The 14,640-nt window shown below is 41.5% G+C and overlaps 2 protein-coding genes across 7 annotated transcripts in view; one reads left to right on the top strand and one right to left on the bottom strand.

The window, feature by feature from the left end:
* Positions 1-9,916, top strand: part of strbp (spermatid perinuclear RNA binding protein) — a 118,447-nt gene extending 108,531 nt beyond the window's left edge. For 5 of the 6 annotated variants that reach the window (XM_084047698.1, XM_084047695.1, XM_084047696.1 and 2 more), the window contains exons 16-19: positions 841-981; positions 2,690-2,840; positions 4,036-4,089; positions 8,144-9,916. In XM_084047698.1, the coding sequence (XP_083903824.1) occupies positions 841-981; positions 2,690-2,840; positions 4,036-4,089; positions 8,144-8,220 (423 nt within the window). In that variant the 3' untranslated portion in view covers positions 8,221-9,916. The remainder of the gene's footprint in view (positions 1-840; positions 982-2,689; positions 2,841-4,035; positions 4,090-8,143) is intronic. The other variant, XM_084047700.1, reaches the window with a different exon arrangement.
* rc3h2 (ring finger and CCCH-type domains 2) overlaps positions 1-14,640 on the bottom strand; it is a 309,407-nt gene that overhangs the window by 124,168 nt on the left and 170,599 nt on the right. The gene's annotated exons all lie outside the window — the stretch shown is intronic.

Raw genomic sequence — 14,640 nt, 5'->3', positions numbered from 1 at the left:
ACTGTGAGACAGCCCTCTGAACGGCAACTAAAGTTCTACTTACCACGAAAAGCAAGCAAGGCAAAGTTGTGTGTTCTGTCTCTCTGTCCTCTCCTCCATTATGCACACAGGGGATAGCGTGCGTCCGCTTGCCGTGCACACACACACACACACACACACACACACACACACACACACACACACACACACACACACACACACACACACACACACACACACACACACACACACACACACACTCTCTGACGTGGTGGCTTTGTCTTCTTTTATCCTGACTCCTGTCTGTTGACTAACTTGTGGCGTCATAGCGAGTGCAATTATCTATCTATTTCACCTGTGGTGGCACGGCGCCCTGTGGTACTGCCCCTAGGAACTTGGCGCCCTGGGAAATTGCCCGGTTTGCCCAGCGTATGCGCCGTCCCTTCCCCTCCCACCCTCTCCAGAAGGAAATAGTTGGGCGGCTGAGGACCAGCTGTGAACGCAGGTTTTATCCTTCCAATGCGGCAGACCAACGGACCGGACACCCATGAAACTGTACATTGATGCTAATGTTCCCGCCGGTCCGTGGTTGAATGACCAATGTGACTCTTGTTCTTGTGACACTTTTACTCTTTGTGGACTAATGACAAATGTGACTGTCTGTGGTGTCTCTTTATCTTTCATACTGTACCTGCTGTGTTCTTATTATCTGGTCTGATCTATCTAGAATTTAGAGCTTGTAATTAGAATAGGGCATCAACAACTAGCTGTCGAAAATAATATTTAATTCCTTTCAATACAGTAGAACGTTGGCCTAAAATTGGCTTGACCCTAAATCAAAAATGTGCTTGTGTGTGTCAGGTGGAGGTCGATGGACAGAAGTTCCGCGGGGCAGGCCCCAATAAGAAGGTAGCGAAGGCCAGTGCTGCACTTGCTGCCCTGGAGAAGCTGTTCTCTGGACCCAACGCAGCAGCCAACAAGAAGAAGAAGATACTCCCTCAGGTACACACACACACACACACACACACACACACACACACACACACACACACACACACACACACACACACACACACACACACACACACACACACACACACACACACACACACACACACACACACACGCACAGGAAGCTAGTATCACAGGGTGAGGACAATGTTTACTTGCGTTGGTGCCAGTATTAGAGTCAGTTTCACGTCTCTGTTACTGAGCATTTCCTTTCACATGCCCCAGTTGACCGTTTCACGCTGTGTGATGTAATAGCAAAATGGCCGCTGTGTGAATATGGTCAATGCAGGGTTATTACAGTTTGGCATTTTTCATTATTCTTTATTTTTTTATTTCGCTTTGACTTTTGGACTTTTTGATTTTCTTCTGAAAAGGCTTAGTTTTAGTTAAATTTTTATCAGCTTTTAGTAATATAGATTAGTCAGTGGCAAGATTCAACAAGGTCATAGAAATAGCAAAAATAGCCGACCTACCAGCTCACAACATGTTGCATTGTGACGCATTGTAGATCTGCTATTTTTGCTATTTTGGACAAAGACTAAAACTAAGAAAATGTTCTCTATTATTATAATTTTAGTTAGTTTTAGTTAGCTCTATAAACACACAATACAGTTTCTTTTTTTTTTCTATTTCAGTTAGTTTCAGTTAGTCAGGGTTAGTTTTCGTTAATCCTTTAGTTTTAGTGAACTACCGGTATAATAACCCTGGGTCAATGTCAAGCCTTTCACAATCCATCCTAGACAAGTGATTGAGTTGTTTCTTCGTCACTTTTGTAATCAATACTGCCCCTCCAAATGTTGGCAGATCACTTTTGTCAATATTGTTTCCAATTGGCAATCAATAAACTCTGTGTTCAGCAGGAGGGTAATCTGTGGTGGCCTTGACAGTTATCAGATTACCAGTCCGGTATCTTTTAACCTTGTCAATAAAGCTGTGTACTTTGGGTATCAGATTAGATCAATATAAAGTGATGTCTTCTTAAAGACATTTTGGTTCAATTGAACGTTTTTTTTTGGTGTGTTTGTACATATTTATACATAGTTACGTACACATATATCATTGCTGTCGGTTGGAAACATTGTTGTATGTCCAAAACAGTTACATTTCAGGAAATGGAAAAAAGATTAGCCTGTGTTCCAATGGATTTAGTCACAAGCTCTTATTAATACCTTTCATTGGTTCAATAATTATAATAAAAAAAACACAGAAACAACATCATACACTTTCAATGTCAAATCTTTTTGTAGATCATAGCTTGTACAGCTATTTTCGCTACTTTTGTGCGACACTCTTGACGATAATTTCATTTACAATAAAAAAAGTGGAGAATTATGGAGATGCCCATAATTCTCTTTCTGCCCGAGAGCAACAATATCTTGGTGCCCTTTGTGGCATTGTGCCGTGCGTGTGTGACGTGCATATCGCATATCTCCATGTCATTTTTTTCCCCGTACATTAATGTCCTTACAACGCGTTGGAAGCTAGTAGATCAGCTATTGCCGCTATGTTTTTTAATTATGTAATTTCTTTGTATATTCAGTTGTTTGTCATATCTGCCCTGTGCATTTCTTTATTACGAGGCAAACAGGAATGTTTTTTTTTTTAAATTCATTACGTGCCAAAGCACACAATCAAATCGTTAATGGCAATTATCAGTGTGACCATTAATCGTCAACTAAAATTTGTGTAATGGTGCCAGCCCTATGTGTGTGTCCAGACCAAAGGAGCGCTGGCGGCAGCAGCCGCCGCCTCAGCGGTAGCAGCCCAGGTGGCCAGAGGAAGAGGGCGGGCCGCCCTCGCCAGAGGAGCCTTCGTCAGCGCCGCCACTCCCGGATACGGATCGTTGCCAGGTAAGCATGGCAACGAGGGGGGGTGTTGTGTTGGGTGGCGTGTGTCTCCCCTCAATTAACCCATTAAGATCGAGAACGCATCTGTGTAACCACTTTAACCATTATCTTATACTTCGGCTATTAAAAAATAGCAGATATACAAGCTCATAGCGCGTGAGCTTGTATATCTGATATTTTTGATACATTGTGAACGTTTTTGTGCAAATGTATTTTTAAAAGCGAACATTTCTTCGCTTTGCTTCTAGGGGTCCCTGGAACAACATATTTTGAGATGGGGGGGGGGGGGGGGGGTCCACAGCTAAATACATATTATCTTGGGGGTCCTTCACATGAAAAGGTTTGAGAACCACTGATATTATTGCAACATAAGTTTTTTCAAAAGACTGTTAGGATTTAGAAGACATTTGTAGAATCCCCAGAAGCAAAGATTTGAGTTAAATGTTCTTTTTGACTGCCAGAATTAAAACATTGTTTGCTAAGCCACTGCCAGAGTTTTCACTAACCTTAAAATCCTTAAAACCTTAAAATCATAGAATATTTATTTCCAGTACGGTCGATCCCCGATCTCTTTAAAAGAAGACTTGTAGAATAGGGTTTTTTTTTCTTTTAAAAAAATAGCCAAAGTATAAGATAATGGTTAAAATCTAAAATGAGATGCTTTCCCGGTCTTAATGGGTTAAACATCTATCATGTAAATACAGTAAACCTATAAACCCACAACTCACGATTATAGTCCCACAACCATTTTTAAAGGCGCTGTAAGTGATTTCTTTGTTGTTGTTAGAATAAGTGTTAAGTAGCTCTATATTCTGTAGAGTGTTTGTTCAGTAACAGGGGTCTCACCATCTCTCCAGTCTTTACATGTTTGAACGGAAAATCGATTTTTCAGGTGGGGCAACAATTTCATCCAATAATTAGAGAGAACCTATTCATCGGCTTGAATTTGATTGTGTTTTTGTTCCATCACTCACTTGTTTTTTCAGATCCTTGGTACTGAAAAAACACTACAGCAATGATTAGGGAATATAGGTTAAAGCTCTCAGAATATAGAGCTTCAACCTTTTAAAGAAATATCACACGCAGCACTTTTAACTAAAGTACGTGCAGTCTTTATCTTTAATTGGAGCCCGGATTCGTATACTGTATGATTTTGGGGGGAAAAAAACATTGTTCTCTGCAATCTCTTCCCCTACAGGCTTCGGTACACCGTATGGATATAACCCTGCAGCTGCAGCTGCTCCAGCTTATGGTATGTACTGTACATTACCGTGCCTTCCTTTTATGCGTGATTCATACTTGGTTGCACGTTGAATCGTGCACTGAAATAGCAGACCTACAAGCTTGTGAGCTTGTAGATCAGCTATCTCCGCTGTGCGACACTGCCACCCAACTATATATGAATCTTATTCTTTGCTCTCTCCTCTTCTGCCCGTCTCTCTGTCCGTCTCCCCATATCTACAGTATATGTTATCGCTGTAGGACAGAAACCTTGTATGTCCAAAGCGGTTTCTTTTCAGTAAATGGGGGAAAAAAAGAAGCTAGCTTCCAATGGATTCCATGTAGTTGTCCTTGCTTTAATATTCGTAAAACCCACAGGCAGACTTAAACGCTTTCACTTTCAAAATGTTAAAAAAGATAGCACAAATAGCCGATCTACAAGCTCACAACGTGATGCGACGTGTTGTAGCAACGTGCTCATAGATCGGCTGTTTGTGCTGGTGACACTCTTGTATGGCGAAGCAGGGTATTAAGTTGAATATGAAGATACAAGGTTTCTGCCCAACAGCAATGATATGTGTGAGTGTGTATACCAGGGAGAATACTTGATTCTGATTGGCTGGAGGGTTTGAATTATTTTCAGCTAATACCCACTGCTTTGATGTAGAGCTCTCATCACCATTCTAAAGTAATATATTGTATATAAAATATTTTTCAGCAAACCAACCTTACTAACAACATGGAATTCAATATAACTTAAAACCTTTTTGGAGAGCATAAAACGTTTTGGTAATGTTCAGCTTACTGACTCAGCTGGTACTCATTTTTGGATGTTAATACATTATGGCTTCTCCCACTTGCTGGAGTAGTAAAGCAATGTTTATTCCAAGCTCCAAGAAGATAGTGCTTACCACAATGTTGAGGGCGTATTGCCCAAAAATAAAAAAATAAGCACCACTTATAACTGAATCATTTTAGTAAGTGGCCATGGTTTGAGCAGGATAATCAACTCTGCTGTTATTAAAAAAAATAGATTATTTGTGAATAAAGAGAGCTGAACACCACTTCAAAACCTAATTTGGACAGGGGAAATACAATTGCTCAAACACATATTCTGACATGTATTGTACAGTATGTGTTCCAACATATACAGTACTGTACCATATTGTCTCCCTTTTGATTTGAAGATGCTTAACAGGGCTAGATATCTGATCTAGCATTCATATCTAACTGTTAGTTGGGTAATTCTCAGATTACTGTAAACCCATCTACAGTAGCTTACTTTCTCACAATTTTTACTTTTAGTTCCTTTTGCCCTCGCCTTCGCTTTCTCCCTCCGGTCTCCGTGTATCCTCCAATTCTTTTGGTTTTTCATGTGGTTTGGAGCTAATCTTTCGGTGCTGATTTGGCTAATTGTCCACTAACTGCTTGTTTCATTTCAGTCTGTCACTAACTGTCTGTCTCTTGTGAAAGGACAGTTATCCTGTCCATAGAGCTCTGCTGTCTGTCTCTACTGCAGCTCATAGACCTAACTAACTCAAATATCTCTAACGTAGCCTGATACCTCCACACCTCACACATGCAGATAGAATCATAGAAATAAATGAATGTATCATAGCTTCACGTTGCCTCACTTGTTCATGTCAAACACGGGAGAGGAATTAACCACTTTGACCCTCAGCACTTAGTAAAATAGACCTGAGTGAGCTTGTAGCTCGGCAAAGTTTGGTGCCCCCCCCCCAGAATAGGGATGCTAGGGCTCAAGTGGTTAATCAATCCATGCGGTCTTGATTATGCATTTGTTCTATAAGATGTGTTGGTTATGGTGTCAATAGCATTGAGCTTCATCAGGTCCCTGGCTGTGAACTCAGACATACTGTAGGCCACTTACTGTGTGACTATCTGTTTTATATCTATGGATAGAATCAAATGACACGCATCTGTGTCATTTTTGGCTATTCAAAAATAGCAGATATACAAGCTCATAGCACGGCACTGAGTGCCACGCTATATGAACTTCGTGAAGAAATCGTGAACATTTGTGCAAATCTTTGAATATTTATTCTTTAAAGCGAACATTTGTAAAATATTATGTTCAAGGGACCGCCAGAAGCAAAGATTTCAGTTACAAATGTTCGCTTTAAAAAGTATATATTCAAAGATTTGTACAAATGTTCACGATAAAAAAAAATAGCAGATCCACAAGCTCATAGCGCGGCACTCGTCTATTTTCAACGAAAGCTCTCTCCCTGACGGACTCCGGTCAACCATATGGGGTTTAAGTTGTTCAGACTCGGACGAGCCACTCATGTTATCTCCATGGTTATTTCTGTGTGTTGGATTAGCGGAACATAATCCAGTCGTACTAGTTTAGTTTGTCACCGTGCCAACTATCAGGCCAGCCAGCCTGGGTGGGCAAGGTGTGCCACAGTGACGTGGGTTTACATATCTGCCATAGCCTCTGTCAGCACTGCTAAAACTGATCTCAAGGCTCTCACACACTCAGCAGAACTCTAGACAGTGCTGGGGGACCGTGTCCTGCCACCCGCCAGATGATTATGATGATGATGATGATGATGATGATTATTATTATTATTATTATTATTACACACATTGAAACTATATGAGAACTTAAACAAAATATACTGTATACTACTGAAAAACACATTCTTAGATGATCAATCATCCCTTATATCTCTCACATGCACACATGTACCTCAACAGACCGTGTGTGTGTGTGCGTGTGTGTATGTGTCAGACATTTGGAGGCCCCTCTATCCGGTCTGGGGCTCAGAGTGTTCAATGGGTCTTGTGTATTTGGAGAGACTGGTCTAGAGCTATAGACACCCCTCTACTACCGCCCCCCCCCCCCCCCTCCCAGAACCCCTCAAACCCCCACATGAAGCGCTCCTTAGTTCCTCTGTTTATGGTGGAGTTGGAACCCAGCGTTCATATGTGGGTGTTTGATTTCAGTCACCGGTCACTCCACAGCACACCCCCTCTTCTCACGTTTTATCCCAGCTGGTTTGCTTATGCCTGATATGTCCCAACAACAACAGCTTGGTTGTGCATTCGAAAAATAGCTGATCTTTGTGGTGTGCAACTAAGTATAAATCAGGGCTTATAGTCCTAGCCTGGGAGTACCCTGCACAATCCAGAGTGTCAGTATAACTATAGAGTGTAAAGGTGGACCTGCGCGGGTCCATCTGTTGCAGTGTAGGTGGATAGTGTGCTCTTATTCCTCATTCCCCTCCAGCTAATGGGATCCTTGCTCTAGCTGTACCATAGTGACTTTTCACCCTGCTTCCTGTCTGCTTTGCTTTGCTCTGCCTCCTGTTGCTGCTTTGGGAATTCTTGATGGGCACGCACACACGCACACACACATGCAGGCGCACGCACGCACGCACGCACGCACACACACACACTCAGATGCACGCACAGCACAGCACTGGGATATCTGGGAAAGGGTATATCTGACATTAAGGAGAGGAAAAACTAAAATATTTGAAGAAACACACAGAAACAACTGCATCACATTGTGGACTGTAGACAACTTTTTTGTAATCTTTAGATTGTAATGTTCCATTTATTATTACTGAACATTCCACATATCTGCTCATGGCTACTTTATGAATTAAGCCGTTTTCATTCCTCCATTTGTCATTTTATTCTTTGACCAAAAAATGTGACCTCATGTGAGTCTCTACTCAGGCCTTCGGGCATTCTGTTTGTCTAATTTCAAGAGGCGTGTGCTGGATGAACTTGTACTGTAGTTTAGCTCAGTGATTCTGAACCTTTTATTAATTTAAAGTTGATGTGCTTTAAGGCCACCAACCCCCATTTGATACAATTGTTTATCTCCGGGACTGGGACCCCAATCTAAACTGTACTCCTCAGTGCAAATATAACCCTTGACGGTGTACAAGCTCCATTTGACTCATAAGGGTTCTAATTTAGCTGGTCCCCTGGCCTCACGTTTAGAACCAGTTGGTTTAATTAGCACGTAACGTAGTTTAGCAAAGAAGCATTTTGTTTTGCCCTGGACTCATGCAGAGTTCTGCCTCTTCTCATGTCTCCCACTCTAGGTTTGCCCAAGAGAATGCTTCTGTTGCCTGTCATGAAAATGCCCGCCTACCCTCTCCCTCACTACCAGTTCTTTTAGCACATGGGGAACATGCGTACTACCAACACATCTAGCCTTTTTATTTTTTTATTATTTTTATTTTTTTCTAGAAGGGAAGGCTGTTGTTGTTGCTGTTGTTTTCCTACGATATTAAAGGAGAGATTATTTAAGGACTCGAGTGAGCAAAAGTGCTTTTATGTTTCTTTTTTTTTTTCTTGCCATTTCCAAAAGCAAAACAAGGTCTTCTGAAGATGAAAAACATACTGCAGGTTTAAGTTCTTAAGATAAAAAAGAAAACTTGAAGGATTTGTACTGTGAATTGTTACCTCATTCTTTGAATCTAAATTATATATATATACAGTATATATCAGCCTTTGTTATTGTTGTGCTTGTTTTAAGTTAGGTTAGATCTGTTTAATTTGACACACACATTCTCTGTAAAGAAAGAAAATCAATGCGAGCTGTGTGAAGGATTTATAGCAAAGATGACTCAAATGTGGACAAAAAATAAAGTCTGTCTCCTCTAAAAGCTAAATGCCTTGTGTATAGTATCTGATTTAGCTAGAATAGATTACCAAGGAAAGACTGTAGACGCAGTAGCACCCCTCTATTTAGCATTTAGACAGCAATATATCGAACTCATTTGAGTTGCTCATTAGAGAAAAAGTTATGTTAAGTTATGTTACCCACTGAAACACTCAACCTTGTGATTGCTTTGACCCAACCCCGGATCCTTGTGCATTTGGTATTCAACCCTCATGCACTGGCTCCAGCACAGAGGTTGAATGTCAGTCATGGCTTTGCTTGATACCTCATCAGTACCTCCTCTTTTTATTCCACTTTAGTACCCCAACTTTGACCTTTGCACAGAATGAAGGGAAATGGGAGGCATTTAGAAAATACTTTCACATTCAACCTCTGCATCCACTCATTGACTCATAATGGCTGTCTAGTTGGCTGGCCGCCAGAAGCATCATTTCCAACAGAGCTGTCACCTGCGTGCCGTCACTGTCGGGTAGAAACCTTGTATGTCAAAAACGGTTAGTTTTCAGTGTTCCAATGGATCCAATGTAGTTTATTTAGTCAGACTTAACAACTAAAAACTATGTTTTAACTTTTTAAAATGTGATAAAATAAGCATCGGCCATTTTCACAACTTTTGCATGAAGCTGTCACACAACAAAGTGTAAACTAGGACATTATTTTATGGGGGAAAAAAGGATGAAATATGGAGATACAAGGTTTCTGCCCAACAGCGACGATTTCCAACAGAGCTGTCAGCCTCATATTGATTGCTTTCATTTGTTGTCACAGTTCCCATCTGTTGCAGCATCCATTTTAGAGCCCTAAAGAGAAAGTAATACCTTAACTTCATTTGGGGACACAAAATGGTGCTGGCGAAACCACCGGCAACGCCCTATTACAAAGACTAAACAAGTAACCACAGAGGACAATATCGATCAACAATTTATGTTTTCTTATGAAGTCATGTCATCCGACCGACATCCCTGAGATGTGGGCCGTGAGGATGTTGCAAGTGGCCCCAAAATAATCGGCTAAACATTAAGATTTTAATGATGATAATATTAAAATGTTTTTTTTTATATAGAAGCAATTTCATGATATTTGTCCTATGGCACAAATAAGCATCAATATGGTACCCACATAAATGTGTTACTGTAAATATCTTGTTTTATGTGATTATTGTTGCTCTTCTCATGCTGTCAATATTGTTTTGTTTAATGTTGTTTTTGAATGTGTATGTTACAAGGGCTGGGCAATATGGATAAAATCAAATATCACAGTATTTGATTTGACCAAATGCAGTACCTTTATCGACATTGTGACAATAATATTGTATTGAGATGATAATATTTTCTTTTTTCAGAAATGTCCAAAATATTTTTTGAAAAGTATAAAATACTGTATGTAATTGATTAAAACCAGGGGAAAAAAACAACACTTATATTATGATATCCCAAAACCTCTCAGTCTCATATCACAATATCGATATATTGCCCAGCCCTATTTTTTACGCATCTTCAACAAGGGACCGCCACAGGCAGAAACGCTGAACCTTATCTGCTTATTGTTTGACCTCACCTCAACACGGCTGTAGTGGTTCTCTCTCTCTCCATCTGCCTCTATCCCCGTGTTTGCACCACCACATACGCTATATCCAGCGGACCCCTGAACGAAACAGAAATGGTCACATAAGTTCAAGTAAGATCAAATAAGTACCGTTTCAACAATGGGTACACAGCAGCTAAAATGTTAAAGGTGAGTGCTGAGCCAATCAAGAGCGTTAACCACTTAGCCCATTAGGACCAGAGGCCGATTCTACAAATGCCTTCTAAATCAGTAGTTCTCACACTCAAATAGCAGATGTACAAGCTCGCAGCACGGCACAAAGTGACGTGCTGCGAGCTTGTATATCTGCTATTTTCGAATAGCCAACGCAGAAATCTAAAATGACACAGATGCTTTCCCGGTTTTAATGGGTTTAAAGTCCTATTTTATACTTCATGCACCAAGACGTGTTGCTCTACAACACATCTTCTATCTTTGCTCTTCTAGAAACATTTAGAAATCCTTTTGCTTCTTCAGAACTGTGCTTCAGTCTTTCACGATTGAACTCCAGTCATTTAGATTCTTCTGTTTGTCCTCATGTGGTTGTTGTTGTTTTAAAACTTTCCATCAAAGAGTATTATTCCTGCGCCAAGTGAGGCCTTTGTGACTTGACTTGAATAATTCCTACAGCAATTATACAACTTCAATAGACCCCCCCAAAAAAAAAGTTGAGTCCTATGAGTGGACACCGTTAATATGTTTTATTAGGTGTAATTATCCACTCACTTAACTTTCTTCCACTTAATGACTTGTTTTTTATCAGTTTCAAATAACCTGTCATTAATTCCCGCATTGTGCAGCAGCTATTGACTAATTGGCTGTCACGATTTGCTTCCACTTTTGTCAGTGAAATACACAGTGTAAACGTTAATGGCATGAATATGTTTATGTAAATGTTTAATTAAACTCGGCCTGCTCTCCATCAAACCTGTTGAAGGAGAAGAAAAAAAACATGCATGAATTTAACAAACCGTCGAGCCCTTCAAGCCACACTTACCATAATGTTCTGTAAGTGTCATTGTGGTGGCCAAGCAAGTGTGTTTAACACTGCAATGCTTCCAAGGGCTACTTGGCTATTTTAACAGCCTGCAAGTGGAAATAAAGCAGCGCTGACCATATTCACACATGGTGGTCATGTTTCTCTCACATATCGTACTTGACGTGGGATGGACTGTGTTGACGTACAGTAAGAGCAAAATGCCCCCCCCCCCCCCCCCCCCCCCCCCATTGGTTAAATCATGGTCAAGTTTCCCGGGATAAGAGGACCACCTAGAATCCCCCCTTTGAGATAAAATATTGCCACGGTTGTAGGATCTTGTTTTTTGTTCTAAACAGAGATATACTTGTGCAAATAGTAGTTCATATACTGTATTAAACTATCTCTCTCTTTCTCTCTCTCTCTCAGGTGGGCTTTTCATTGACAATCCCTTTTACCAGCCTCGGACCCTCGCTCCTTTTATTATTCATTTGGGCCCCCAAGATCTCTTCTCTGACTTCTGAGAGCCCGGGAGACTGTTGGACGTCACGCTAACAATTGAACCCGCTCTGTCTGAGCACAGCGCCTAGCCTGCATGTCTGTCTTACCGAAAGCACAGACAGCTTTCATGTCCACCTGGTTTTTCATGTCCGCTGGCATCTCAGCAGGCTGGCTGCCTGCCTGCCTGCCTGTCTGTCTGCCTGTCTGTCTGTCTGTCTGTCTGTCTGTCTGTCTGACTGACTAACCGAGTTACTCTCAGATTCTCAAACTCCTCTGGTGTCATCAGGCTGCTGGCAGGCCTTTCTAGAATGATGAAAGCCACAGATGCCGTCTGTCTGTCTGTCTGTCTGCTGACAGCCTTGCTCCTTCTCCTCCTACCGCAGACGTTTCTCAGTGTCTGGTCCGAGGGTCCATTTGGGCCTCCTGATGGTCCCCAGACCCGACATTGAGAACCACTGTACCCGCAGACAGTACAACATGTACAGTACATCCACGACAGAGGAGGCCGACCCGACTCAAAGCAATACTTTTGATTTTACGACGAAATTTCAGCTGCATCTGTTGCAAGGCCTGGGCTGAACGTTGGTCCTTATTATTATTATAGCAATACAACCTCCTGAACTTCTTGGCTTCAAAGCTTACCTACTTGAGAAGATGTGAATGTTTCGATGGGGTTTTAACCGATTACAGCATTGCAATAGCTCCTTTTTGATTGTATATTCATTGTATGTGAGTGTACGTGTGGCTATAACATGATTATATGCATATATACGTATGGTGTATGTTTCTATAACGACGTGTTGATGACAATATTATTACTATATGATGTATTTATGTAAATATGCTACAAAAATATAACTATCGTTGGTATAAATTATTTTAGGATTATAAAGTGAAATGTAATATCACAGTATAGCTTTCTTCCAATTTTATATACACTGAGCGGTAGAATCTAGGTCTAGGAGATGCAATATTATCTTTGGTATTATTATTATTATGAATAACCTGTGCTAGAATAGTGATGCTTCCTTCTTGACTTCCTTCCCCCTTTCGGTCTTTTTCCTCTTTCCTACTGTGCGTCTTTTCCTAAATCTTTGATGTCTTCTCTTCTGAGCCTTTCTGAGCACGCTCCCCTGCTGCCCGCGGTCCACTAACGGGACCCGGTCCACTAACAGGACCCGGTCCACTAACGGGACCCGGTCCACTAACAGGACCCGGTCCAGAGGTGCTTGCTTACTTATCGTCGTTGCTGTCGGGCAGAAACCTCTTCCTGTATCTTCACATTTTAACTTTTTGTGTTTTTTCGTAAAACAACGCCCTACTTGATCACACCACAGCGTCACACGAAAGCATAAAAAGTAGCAGATCCACACGTGCCGCGTTTCGAGCTTGTCCGTCTGCTGCTTTTGCCGTTTTTCAATTTGAAATCCTGAAAAGTAACAGTTTTTGGACATTATGAGGTTTCCACCCGAGAGAGACGTTATCTAACTCAGCGATTCCCAACCTGGGGGGCCGGGGCCCACTGGTGGGCCGTGAGGATAATGCAAGTGGGCCCCCATATAATTGGCAAAATACAAAGATTTGATTGAAAATATACCATTAATATAAAAAAGGTTCATTCTTTAAAACCTTGGGAAAACTAATCTTTGTGATACCGATAAATAGGAACTTAAAGTATTCTATAAAGTATACTATACTGTATACTTCCATTGATCCCAGCCGGAACACAATCGATTGATTGATCAACACACTCTGAAAATGCACGCAGCCCACCCATCTGAGGGTGGTCAGATGTGTGGGCCACGAACGCCTTCAAGAGTTTCATGTGGGCCCTGACCCAGACCCCTGACCCAGCCCCCCCCCCCCCCCCCAAAAAAAAATGGTTGCAGGGACTGCTGATGGAGCTCACCCATCCTTAATCTCGTACATGAGCACACACGTGCACCTCCTGTCAGAAAGCACATTTTCTATAGTCTCACTGCTGGCAGGGAATATTGTTGTAAACAAATAATCTGTGGGTGTGCATACTGTATTCTCTCATACCATAATACAGGGGTCTTCAACAGGGGGTCCGGGACCCCTAGGGGGTCCTCAGAGTTACTACAGGGGGGCCGCCAAATCTTTGTTTGATATGATTGTTTTTTTGCATTAACCACTTAGCAACCCTAGCATCCCTTTTCTGTGGGAGAACTTTAGCCAAAAAATTGCCGATCTACAAGCTCACAATGCCTCGCGCTGTGAGGCGTTGTGAGCTTGTTGATCGGCTATTTTTTGGCAGAGAGTTGTAGAGGGAAAAAACAGAAGACCAAGTATTAAAAAAAAGTTTAATCTGAAACACAATTTTATACAATATAGAGGGGGTCCCTGCTTCATCTCTCTCTCAGCTAGGGGGTCCTTGGCCTAAAAAACATTGAAGACCCCTGCCATAATATGTTCACACACAGACTTGCATAAAATCCTCGTTATCTTTGTCCTGCACGCTGTATGGGTGGACCAAAAGCACAGTTTTCTGTTTGTACGGTGACCCTCATTGCTGTTCCTCCTCCTATCCACGCACACGCGTGCGCACACACAAACACACACACACACTAAACTTGTAAGGACAGTTTTGAAATTGTATTATTTTTTTGCCATTTTAACCCTAGCCCTAAAGCCGAAAATAGCCGATCTACAAGCTCACACTTTTCGCTGCATGACACCAGCGCATAACCAAGCATAAATCAGTTATATCTCCAACCCCTAAACCTAACCGCTAAATTCCCCAGGAAATTGGTCCTCACAATGTTTATTTGTATTATACTATACTTGTGGTGACATTTGCTCCTCACAAGTATAGTAAAGCTCTCATGCAC

The sequence above is a fragment of the Gymnoscopelus microlampas genome (genome assembly GCF_963454915.1).
Source record: "Gymnoscopelus microlampas genome assembly, chromosome: 21".
In the NCBI taxonomy this organism is placed as follows: domain Eukaryota; kingdom Metazoa; phylum Chordata; class Actinopteri; order Myctophiformes; family Myctophidae; genus Gymnoscopelus; species Gymnoscopelus microlampas.
The sequence above is the reverse complement of the archived record's forward strand: the minus strand, read 5'-3'. Positions and strand labels throughout refer to the sequence as shown.